Source organism: Dermacentor silvarum, chromosome 6, assembly GCF_013339745.2.
Source record: "Dermacentor silvarum isolate Dsil-2018 chromosome 6, BIME_Dsil_1.4, whole genome shotgun sequence".
NCBI classification, from domain to species: Eukaryota; Metazoa; Arthropoda; class Arachnida; order Ixodida; family Ixodidae; genus Dermacentor; species Dermacentor silvarum.
The window spans coordinates 7,365,098-7,377,303 of record NC_051159.1 but is presented as its reverse complement, the minus strand read 5'-3'; the positions used below and the strand labels follow the sequence as shown (position 1 = coordinate 7,377,303).

Sequence of the window (12,206 nt, the reverse complement as noted above, 5' to 3'; positions counted from 1 at the left end):
GATCACGAAGCTCCTGGCGCGTGTTTTTAAGCCCTTGTGTACCAACCTTCGTACTTCGCGAGCACAAGCATGGGATGAACCACATTCTATCTTTTTTTCGTTATTTTTTTTCAGACCTAGTGTCAAGGAAACGAAATGCATTCGAGTCGTACAAGGCGGCACCCGGGCTGGCAGCTCGCACATCAAAACCGAAACCGACGTGCCCCGGAGTGACGCGCGATGCTCGCTCAGCGTGTGATTGGCTCGAGCGAGACAGGCTGTCGGAAACGTCACGCAACGTGTCGAGTGTATGCAGCAGCGCTGGCCTTTAAAAAAAATGTGCGCCATCTAGAAGCGCTCAAAATCGCCCGGCGACGAACACAAGTGGCGCGTAGTGTTCCGATGGAGCCGAGGAGCGTCGCAAATTCGGCAAAGCCGCCGTGTGCGGCTACGCTAAAGGACCTCATCAGCCACCTGCACCGCGTCTTCGAGGATGACCACATCAACGTCGAGTACGTGCACGAGCTCATGTCATCGTACCAGAGCAACCCCAAGGAATGGCAGCAGTACGCCAAGTTCGACAGGCACAGGTGAGCTCGAGATGCCGCAGGGCAACGCGCGCACTTACTGCATAACTCGCCCGGAGCGTTGCTTGTTCTTTATCAAGACCGGTGTGCGCGTGCCCCCCCCCCCCCCCCCTTTTTTTTTTTTTTTTTCCTAAGTCGATCATCACTTTCGGAATGCGAACAGCGCGTACCCCCGTGCTAACGTCGTCGCCTAGCACGTACCATCGTGCGTGACCATCTATTAAGTTTCGTTTCTTGTGGAGCGCTTTTCTTTAATTTGTATCTTCAACGCTTGGTGTATAATTTCACGAAAAAATCAGTGGGCATGCAAGTCTGAAAACAATTCGCGCTATGCGGTCGCCAGATAAGCAGATATCTGTTTGGGTGCGCCAGCTGCAAATCACGCGTCTTTTGTGTACTGATGTAGAAAAATTGACCCTCGAAATGTTTTCTGCAAACATCCCCTTTAATGAGTGGACATAATCCGTGACGATCTGATGATGATGATCCTCTGTACAAATAGCGCTCATCTGGATTGCAACAGTTCTTCGTTCATTGTACCCAAGCACTGCAGCTTTCACGCATATTTGCTGTCACTGTGTATCCGAATTTTACTTTTATTTATAACGGTGCCATTCATTGCATTTGTCGTGCTTCACACTGACATGAGTGTAAAATAAGGAAATGGCACGCATGGCGGATGTGTGGCGTTTGCAGACAATATTACCGCGTATTTTTTATTTTATTTTTTTTTATATTTACACATTTTTTATGCTGTTCTGGCTGGATAAAGATATGAGAGGCAGGGTCGGGATTGTAAAGGTCGCAAACTACACAGCAGCTGAAACCGTATTGCATAGCAAATAATCAGGTAAAGTATAAAAAAAAGTTATAAAGAAAAAAGGAAAGTGTAGATATGGGTTGCTCTTTTTTTATACAATGGCGGTCGCGCATGTTCCTTAAAATGCCACGCACCGTTTTTCTTCACGCATTTAGGAGATATATCTGCACAGCTACAATATGCGCACAGATGCTTGGGGCGGAGATTGGAATGCGTCTGTGTTTGTCAATACCGCCACATGCGTCGTTCGATTCGCTGACGGCACGGTGAGGAGAGCCCGAAGGTTTGAGTACCTTGAGCAGGCGCGGATCCAGGTTATTTTTTCAATTGTCTGACTTTGATATGGTGACTGATGGTGATGCTGCGCAGATGCTTACGATCAAACATAATAATACTGATCATAAATTTATTCGCGTCCCAGTAACATCTGGGAAGGACTTCACGAGTTAACTGTCACCTGCCGTACGCTGGCGCATCGCACACGAAGTGTGCGGTTGGGGGTCACGACATCCAGACATGCCCCTTGTATCCGCGCGTGACCTTTAGCACCAGATTTTAGAAATAAACCGAAACCAGTCTCCAGACGTTTTTCTCAACCACTTTACTGCAGCGTACTGATCAAGAAAACGTTCACATATGAATTCGTGTTGACAAAAATGGGTCGTGCTCTATTTCTAGCAACCTTGGCTTGAGCACATCAGACCTCGTAGCGTGACTTCGCTGTTGACGAATATGTCGAAAGCGCATGCCCCTTTTGCCTGAACAGGCGCAATGCTCGCAGGGACTAATGCTGTTCACAGAATATGCCTACGACCCTTGCTGTGTAAGCGAGGTTCGGGGGGGGGGGGGGGGGGGGGGGGGCTTTAGTTATATCTTCTCGTTCACTCTTATCGGCCGGCACATGACCCCCAGCCGGTCACAAGCCGCTGTTGCGTAAGAAGGAACTTCTGTCAGTCTGGCTTCGGAGACGTATATGCATGCGCGAGGCTGGCTTTTCGAGTGCTTTTCGCGGGTCTTAGAATTGCTAACCGAAGGCTTATAAGCGTGGGAAAGCATACGTGCAACTTAGTCATCGTAATCATCAGCCTAACTTACGCCCACTCTAGGACCTCTCCCAGTGATCTCCAATAATCTTTCTCTATATCCAGCCGACTCCATTTTATGCCTGCGAATTTCCTCATTTCATCATCCCACCTATTTCTCTGCCTGCATGCATCGACTGCGCTTCCTTTCTCTTGGCACACATCTGCTGCCCTTGTTAATCTTTCTCTGGAATCTTTGTGTAACCGCAAACAAATCGTCTGTTGTAATTTCAGCGCTTTCACGTTGCGTTTGGAAATGTTTATCAGGCCATTTTGCCCTGGCCGTCCGTACCGGGAAGTGATGTTCAGCTTTGCACATCGAGTTCACAAGCTGCGCACATCGTACACGGCAGTCGATAGGGCCAATTGGTCTGTCATGATGTGAGATTGAGCGCAATAAGCAAAGACGCATGCACACATACTGCGACAACACGCAGCGCCAACTTTCGATTCTTTGTTTCGAGGAACGTGCAGGTTCTTGACACAGGACACATCGCTTATCCAGAGAACATGACGTCATGTCAAAGGTGGCGCGTGTCGCGACTATTAAAGAAAAAAAAAAAAGGCAGTTTCATATCAGACTGTGAGAAGGCCACTGTACTCACGCACTTGTCTGCTAGACACTCTATGTGTACTGCTTATCTCCCTCGTAACCTTCTCTGTATAGCTTTGACCACGACAGCGCGCCGATTAAGCATGTTGGTGCAACAGCACTGCTTTCCTTGACGGAGGAAACTGTCCTAGCGCCTCGAGGGGAATCTCACTATGGGAGGCGGCTTATCCTGGAGGGTGATCAATGCACTGCACAAAAGTCCAGTACAACAGCAAGATGGGCGCATGCGCAAAGTGGTTCTATGACGCTTCGTAGCAGACCTTACACGAAATGCAGGGTGCAAATGTACAGTGCATATACAGCGTAGTGTACGTACACGCTTTGTATAGAATTCATTGTAATATTGCATGGTCACGTATCATCGCCCTTTCCCTCTTTATCTCGCCCTTACCCGGTGAGGAGTAGCAATGGATGGATGGATGGATGGATGAGTGCTATGGGCGTCCCCTTTGAAACGGGGTGGTGGGTTGCGCCACAAAGGTCTTTTTCACTTTTGCTCCATGCAGAACTCCATGCAGCTTACCTTACTCCATGTTTCACACTCCATGCTCCTTACCTATTTATTTTTATTAAACAGCCATACAAGCTACAGCATCAAACGTTCGGATCCACTATTGGGAACGTTTGTTCTGGTACGCCTCCGTTGTTTGTAGTCTGCCTGCTTTTCTTCCACCAAACCTCCAATCGTCTTCTACTAATCTCTACTGCCGACGTGTTTGCTTTCCCCCTGCTATCGCTGAACCCACGTTGGGCTTCAAGGAGACCAGCGGAGCCTGAACGGACAGCTGGGATAGGTTATATAGAAGCATGACACGCCGTGGTACCTCAGTGGATATATGGCGCTGCGCCGGTGAGTTCGCGGTCGCAGGTTCCATATCCGGGCGGCTTGCATTTCGATGGGGGCAGAATGCAAAAATGCTCGTGTATATACCACGCACTGGGTGCGCGTTAAAGAACTCTAGATTGGCAAAATTACTACGACGTGCCTTAAAATCAGGTCGTTTTTTTGGACACGCGATACCCCGGAGTGTAATAATTTAATTTAATTAAGCTAGAGACACGCTTTTCCGGCTGACCGCTCCGGCTTCATTAAATAGGTTCTTGAAAACAGTAAGAATACGCTTGTGCTCTATAGTGAACGCTGCCATGAAATGCGAGCCAAATGCGAGCCTCTGCATAGACCAGCTCGGAGTCTGCAACCTCGCACACTATATCGCTTGCTCTCTCCTAGCTGCGACTTTCGAGGCCCCCCTCTCTTTTGCTGCTGTCAGTGACGTCATAACCAGCGCGACAGGCAATGGACGTGCGTTCCCGAAAGGCAGGCGTGCAAACGCGGATGCAAGAAGGAACGAAACGGACAACGTTCCTAATCCTCGTGCGTGCTCTCCTGCCTCTCAAAAGCAACACGAATCCTTACCAACTCGCTCAACTTTCAGTCGTTCGAAGGCACTAGACGCCATGCCATTTGGCGATTGTTTGTGATCATGAGTTAGTATACACACTAAAATTATTTACACCCTTAAAAAGGGACTTAGGGTGTAAATCGGTCTATGACCACATCCTTACACACAAAAAAGGGTCTGGGATATATAGACTGGTTTACACCTTTATTTTACTTTTATGGGTGTAAATTATTATACATTGTAGCAGACGGGGAAGCGGCGGTTGTGCGCGCGTCCTTTCGCTCTCCGGCGTATACACTTGTTGCAGCGAGGGTATTTACGTAGCGTTTGTTGTTTCACCACGTTATTCCGCAGAGAACGAAGCCGTTAACCGGAGCATCTGTAGCGTTAGTATAGGTGGACAGCAAGGGCGCCTGATAGGGCCATAACAGGTGGTGCCCAAAACCCGACGTGTTTTCGTCTACGACGTGTTTATGATTTATTTGCTATGACGTGTTCCGGCTCCACAAATCGCTTCAACCAGGAAGAACATAGCCTTTAAGATCAGCATTTTAAATCCAGAGGGCGTCACCCTATGGGACGTGATGTGGACACTGGCGTTCGGCAGCTCTTTTGCGCGAACCGTGGCCTCAGAGATCGGATGGCGCGGAGGCCATGCGCGAGCGCGCGCGCCGTCGGCGCTTCTTTACCGGCGGTGGCAGTCCGACTACGAAAACGAATGACAGAAACAAAGAAAGCTATTCGCTTAAAACAAAATTAGAAAATGGCGATTTGCTCGGCATTGCTATCGAAGGCCGAGCTGGGGCAGCTGAGAGCAAAGGTTATGTCAAGGAGGAAGGGGCAACGTAAACATAGCACCCTTTCTATCTCCGTTATTAGAGAGTTCTATATTAGGGTTCCCAAGCGGTGGGGAACGCAAACCCGCCGGGCGTACAAAGTAACTCAAAGCGAGCACAAAAGAGCTCAAATGGCCCACAGTGAGGTTCTCGTCCCCCAATGTTTGGGTACCCTATTTTAAAACACTCTGGTATATTATGTTCTTCGTAGTGAAATATTATGTTCTTGTCATTAATTTAGGAGGGAATATAGTATTGAAAGCGAGGTGTCGCAGGGCCCCTTGAAAACCTTCATAATTCTTGTTTCCAAATCGCCTTAAAGGGACACGTACTAAAGAGCAGCACTAAGTTAACGTATGGTCTGGTGAAGTGCTTTCCAGACTCGACACGTTTGATTCGGCGGGGAAAATGCTGCTTTTAGCGAAGAAAACGGAGGGCAACATTTCTCTTTTTAAATTTCGCGCCAGAATCCGTAACGCGGATCTTTTGACTCGGTCGCGGATCACGGAGACGCTTAGTTCTGGGCGGCAAAGAAGCAGGGAAGGGATGGAGTCGGGATCGTGACAGACATAGGCAACTTTACGAGATAATGAAAATAGGCAGATTGCTTGATTATACGATATGGTGAGACATATATATATATACGTAAGTTGCTCGCACAGGTGACTATTAGTCGCCGCCCCAGTCTCGAGAGGGATGCCATTAGAGATCATGCATCCTTGCGGTTTCTAATTTTTCATGTCTTCGGGGCGGCCCTTTGGCGAGCGGTTCATCCATTTTAATGACAAACATTACCGGACGCCATCGTTGTCACCTGCCTGCAAAATGTGAACGAAATTAGCTGCAAATGAAAATAAAGCGTGGCCTTCCTTTCCAGCTTACTTTCTAGCGTCGTAAAATTTCGTAACGCTGTCCTCAGGGCCTATCCGTTTCCTCGTACACGACAACCTGTGTGAAGTTATAAGCCGTATTCAACTTATGCTCTCCGTGTGCCAAGGTGCTCTTTCAGGACACGTACCGTGGGCTACCCGAAAGGAACTGCGGCTCTGTCTATACGTGCGCGAAATGCAATACCGATAATTTGGCGGCTTCTTCTGCCGTGGGCGATGCTCGCCCACGGGAAAGGAACACCACTAACGGGCAGGCGGCTCGTTGGCGCCTTCCATAATCGGGAACGGTAGTGCTCGCATTAATTGCATATAAAGCAGTGTCCCGTTATAGGTATAGCCACGCCGCCGGTGGAGTTATCGTCTGACGCACGGGCGCTTTCTCTCCCATTCAAAAGCAGACCGAATAATTTTAAAAAAATGCCCGCGCACACCTTACCTGCGGGCGTTGAATTGAGCGCCATGGTGGTCGCGCTACGGCGTCCATGATAGACCAGGGGCCAAATTCACAAAGCTTTTCCTTCGTAGGTTATCTTGGCCATTGGCTGACCGCCTCCACTAATGATATGCCCGGCGTCACGATTGGCTGAAATTTGCTCTTGAGAACGATTCAAGCTTAAGAGCTTTTTGTGAATACGGGCACAGGTGTAGCTTTGGCACGAAACTTCTCATGTCATTGAAGACGCTCCCCCTCCCCTCCTTTATTATCTCCCATTAATATTACTATCCTCAAAGCTACTTTGATGCATTGTCATAGGCAATTAACAGCGTGCTTTTAAATAGACAGGCATAGTACACAGTCAAAAGGAGCAAGCAACAATGTTGGTTCTGCTTTTCTTTCTTGTTAATTGCTCTTGTCTTGCGCAGTAACACTTGCCTATAGTAAACATCGAAAATTCCGGAGCCTTGTGCATTACCCTTTAGCAGAAAATCTACTCCCTGCCGACACGGCGAAATAAACCGCATTCAACACGATTCGGCTAAGAGCCACGCCTTGCAGCTCGCGTGTTTTGCATGTATATATATATACGCTCTCCAATCTTTCGCTCGAAAGCGCACGCAAGTACCTCACGTCCCCACGCGTCCAACCTTCGCGTGGGGACGTGAGGAATCGCCGACCTCGAACCTGACATATGTGCTCGGATGGAATGCTGCATGGCTGAAGCTACAGACTCGATATCAAAGCGCCCTTCGTGAAAGTACGCCGACGCACGTTAAGCTATAGTATACACACTATATATGCGCAGCTGTGCGCAGAGACCGTCTGTTCGTGTTTTATTATAAAGCAGCAATGTTCGAATGGCGACACATTTCTTAATCGTTTACGAACATCCGAGAGAAACCACATTCGAATGTCGAACTGAACTCCGTATGTTTTAAATATTCAACAAGATTTTTTTCTCCCAAACGTACTTCACGCAACTTCTATATGTTGCGTGTTGACAGTCTAATTTAAACGGATAGGAACAGCACGTTACCCCACGCACGTTGCAGGGTGTTGTGTTCGCACGTCGTTTTAAAGGAATCCAGACGTGGTGATATTGGCCAAACAATAAATTGATTTGCCTAAATCTGGACAATACATTCGTAAGCTGCCTCAGGCGAGGCATGACAATGTAAGATTCGGAAACTGTGTTACACAGAAGCCATTGGAATTGTGCAGAAAACTGTATTGTGCATAACTGTTATTCTTTTTGCGTTCGCTCAGAAACTATAATGAGTCTGCATAACTTCAGTTCGTCTGCAGCAGAGCCATTCGAAAAAGTCTCCACTTGTATATATAAAGTCTCCATTTGTATTTCCCTCTGTAGACTGCAACAACCGTTGTTGTTTCTTGTAGTCTAACAGGGTTCGTACACCTCCTTGAAAACCCTTGAATATGAAAAAGAAAAAAAAAAGATTCACGGTTAAACCTCCTTGAAAATAAATGTGCTCCTTGAATTTCTTGTCAAATTGGGTTGGAGGTAGCTATTGCACATTCAAGGTGAATAAATTCCGAGTAGATGCTATGCCATTGACACTGTCTCTCGGGAAGCAATTCTAGATATTTTCTTTTGAGAGTTTCGCTAAACGATTGCAATGTGGTGTTTCCACAACCAACAACAGGCTTGTTTAAATCATCATTGCGATCGTGCACGTAGACAAAGCCAGATCAAGCGACCAAGCTGTGCCACCATTTTGTTGTTTTTCTAGTTGGTTCGTACCACAGCTATAGAAACTCTAGAAAGGCGTGACAGTTTCAGCTATTTGGCTTTAGCATGACGAGTTTTGGCTGAAGTCGGACGCTACTAATCATCATGCCAGAAGGCGGTTGACATTGTTACATCGGTAAAGTTAACTTTGAAAAGCGTCTTGGCGAGCTTGAAGCGTTTGTTCAACTCAACAGCTGCTTAGCTGTACAAAATTGCGCCTAAGAAGGAGGTTTAATTACTTTTCAGTGTATGTGTAAGAATGAGGTTTGTTTCCCCGTCCTTGAATTTTGATCTTCGGCATCACTGAAATCCTTAAATTGTCCTTGAATTTCTAGTAAAAAAAAGAAGGCTCTTCAAACCCTGCTTGTCGTATAATACTGTGCGTAAAGCGCAAGGCGTTCAACAACATGGCTGCAGTGTTACACAGCAGGAGTGTTCGGATAGCAAACTTTTGGAATCGAGTAATATTCCAGAGAAACAACATTCGAATCGAATGCCGAATATAGTATAGTCGAACAGAAATTAATATTTGACCTCTTCTAATAGTGAATTATCGAATCAAATACTGTCCGATTCGTATTTGAAATAATCACGCACCCCTATTATAAGACTTCTTTGCAGCGTCAGCTTTTAAGAGCTCATACATGCGTTGACGCGTCCATCCTCCGTCTGCGCTCCGGTGTGTGCAGGTGCGATTTATAATGAAACATTTGAAGTCTTCGCCGTTCATGTTCATTCATGCCAACATTTTCGTCCTCATGAACACTTTTTAAAATCTTTTTACTACTCGCTGCGGTAGCTTAGCGGCTATGGTGTTTCGCTGCTAACAACGAGGTCGCGGTATCAAATCCCGACTGCGGTGGTCGCATCTCAATGGGGGCGTAATGAAAAACGCCCGTGTCTCGTGCATTGGGGGCGCGTTAAAGATCGCCTGGTGGTCAAAATTAGTCCGCAGTCCCCTACTACGGCGTGCCTCATAATCCAATCGTGGTTTGGGTACGTAAAACCCTAGAAATCATTCTCTTTGCTAGACACCATGGACTCTCTCCCTCTTTCTATTCCCCCTTTCCCTCGCCCCCAGTGTAGGGTAGTAAACCGAAGGCTCGTCTGGTTGAGCTCCCTACATTTCCTCTTCTTGCGTGCATGTGATGTCAAAAGATGACGCTGCACTTAGCCCGAGCTATAGACATCAGCGCTTCTATGCATGACTGATATAGCGTAGCGGCAAACAGCTGTTTCTCCGAATGTCGTCTGTGATTTTTTTTTTCCCCCAGAGTGACTTTCTTTTATCTACCCTCTTCTCTTTTCCGCCATTCACACGAACGAATAGGGACGAGAGCCCTGTTGAATTGCGGGGTCCCGTTGCAGCTTTTCTTTTTTTCTTTTGATGAATATTCTCTCAACGTCGTGAATAGTCCGTCTAAAGTAGCAAGCCTTTCAAGTAGCTATGGACCGACCACCTAATCTTGCTCTGTATTTCTTCATTCTATCTATCTTTCTTTCCATATCTGCAGGTTCAGTTTTTCACGTCATCGTTGTTCCTGTAGTCTTGACGTGTATTCAAGAACCTCACTCCACTGCATCTGCCGTTCTTTCCCCTGGAATTTAGATATCAAATACCGTATATATCGCCGTCGATCACCTGTCGCCGTCTTGAGTGTGACCGCTTCCTTTGAAATTTCTGTTTTTCCTTCGACTTGACCCGGTGCTTCATTTAGCTTCGACTAGTTACTGGATTGCGTATCTGTACCTCTCTAATTTTTTTTTTTTTTTTTTTGTTTCCTTCGAAAGTCATTCTTTGTTCCCCCCCCCCCTGGTGGTGTAACTCCCGCACGTACTCTCACGTGAGTGTCCCAATCATCTATTTGTTCCTGCTTGAAGCACGCATGCTGATTGGACGAAACCAGCCGTGATAGCTGTGGCGTTTCGAGGCTGAGGTCGAGGGTTCGATTCCCTGCCGCGGTGGCCGGATTTCAACGGTATGGAAATGCGAAACCACTCGTATGCTTGGGTTTAGAACCCCAGATGGTCAAAATTAATTTCGAGCCCTTCACTCCGACGCCTCTCAGAGCTCTGTAGTGCTGCTTTGGGATGTTACCTCCATTGAACGAATTAATTGGGGACGAGAAGAAAACACCAAATGAGTTTCTCGAGAAGTCTCCTTGGATTTTTTCAACGGATAAAGGCTTCCCTATTATCGGAGAACGTAAATGCCAAACATCACTTCGCGAGTCTCGCGTCCGTGAAGTCACCGCTACGTATCGAATAGGGCAGTATTCATTATTCTGTCGTTCCTCCCAGTGCCCCCTCCATCAGCTCAGAATTTCATCTCAATGCGCTTGACACGTTGCAAACAGTATACGTCTCAGCTCTCAGGAAAGCACCGAAAAAAACCTCTACTGGCGCAACCTACTAATCCCGTGTGGTTCCTCACAAGGCACCTGAAACATTTATCCGGCCATGTTTCTCGCAAGGCATACTTTCCATTATGCAGTTTCGTCATTATGCGACCGATCGTTAACAAGCGACGCACTGTTGAATCCCCCATATATATATATATATATATATATATATATATATATATATATATATATATATATATATATATATCAAATCGCAAATAAGGGAACCTCGTGCAACGTTTCTTATTACCTCCACACGCCTAACTTAGCTCACACATCAACATGTATTTTCAAAGTTTATTCCTTGTCACGTTCAACATTTCTTTCAAATTTTGTTCCGATGGTTCTCGCGTCGACGGGACGTCTTCGGAAAATTAGTTATCGCCACGATTCGCCGTTCGATGTCTTTTCTCGAGAGTCGAGATAACGCTGCGCCCTCATACTATCTCTCTCTCTCTCTCTCTCTCATTGTTGCTTGTTAAATTTTGTTTTTGAAATCAACGTGTGCTCTTCGCAGCCGCGAACAAGCCGATCATAAAGACCGTTAAGTACGTCATCCGGTGGTGGCTAAGGCTGCCGCTTATCTCGATGCCTGTTATAGCGTTTTGAAGAGGTTCGACACGACATGGTTCGTATCTGCAATTCCGTGCAGCACTGCGAGACTTGAGCCGTTCGCCCTCTCAGCAAGCATATTGAAAGACTGTGTCGGTCGGGGTCTCGAAGCAACACTTGTATTCTGTCCTTCTCGCCGTACTCGTCTCAACAACCGTTTCTCCTTATATTTTTTTTTTTTTCAAAATCGGCGTTTCATCACGCGTTGTTGGTCTAAAAACAGTCGCCTCTCGGAAAGTTGTTCAGAAATTCTGTCCATTTCATTCGCTCGCAGCCTCCCGTTACGTTGTTTTTATTGCGATAGCAATTATATGGACACTCAAAAGCAGATTTCTGCCGTCGCCGTTGCCGTCGCCGTCGCCGTGAGGTTCCGTATGACGTCAATGGAGATGAAATCGTCGCCGCGCGCCGAACGCTGTATCTGCGAGTGAAAGGGCGCGAGGGACGCGCGTTTTCACGGGGCGTGAATGCACGGCGGAGAACAAACGCGCGTTCTGCGGTGTGCTCCCTTAAGGGCTGCAGAAGTAGGCGTCTCTTTCCTCCTCTACAATCACCATATATGTAGAGCAAACGTGCCTTCTTCCGACGCACGAAAGGCCTTGGGGGGGGGGGGGGGAGGGGGAGGGAAGGGAGGCGACGTTTACCTGCGGCACCAAGTGCCTATTTATGTCAGAGGCTCCGGCAACAGTCACCAACGCCGCACGCATTTTGAGCGAACGCGGGCAAAACGCCGACGGCGTCGACAACAGTTCTGCGTGTTGCCGGTGCTGCTGCATGTCCAAGTTTATACAGC

At 47.3% G+C, this 12,206-nt stretch overlaps 2 protein-coding genes across 3 annotated transcripts in view; both read left to right on the top strand.

Annotated features, from left to right (window-relative positions):
* LOC119455269 (cysteine dioxygenase type 1) overlaps positions 1 to 12,206 on the top strand; it is a 289,109-nt gene that overhangs the window by 181,853 nt on the left and 95,050 nt on the right. The gene's annotated exons all lie outside the window — the stretch shown is intronic.
* LOC119455267 (cysteine dioxygenase type 1) overlaps positions 318 to 12,206 on the top strand; it is a 106,939-nt gene continuing 95,050 nt past the window's right edge. The window contains exon 1 of the mRNA XM_037716670.2: positions 318 to 569. Within this exon, the coding sequence (XP_037572598.1) occupies positions 382 to 569 (188 nt within the window). The 5' untranslated portion in view covers positions 318 to 381. The remainder of the gene's footprint in view (positions 570 to 12,206) is intronic.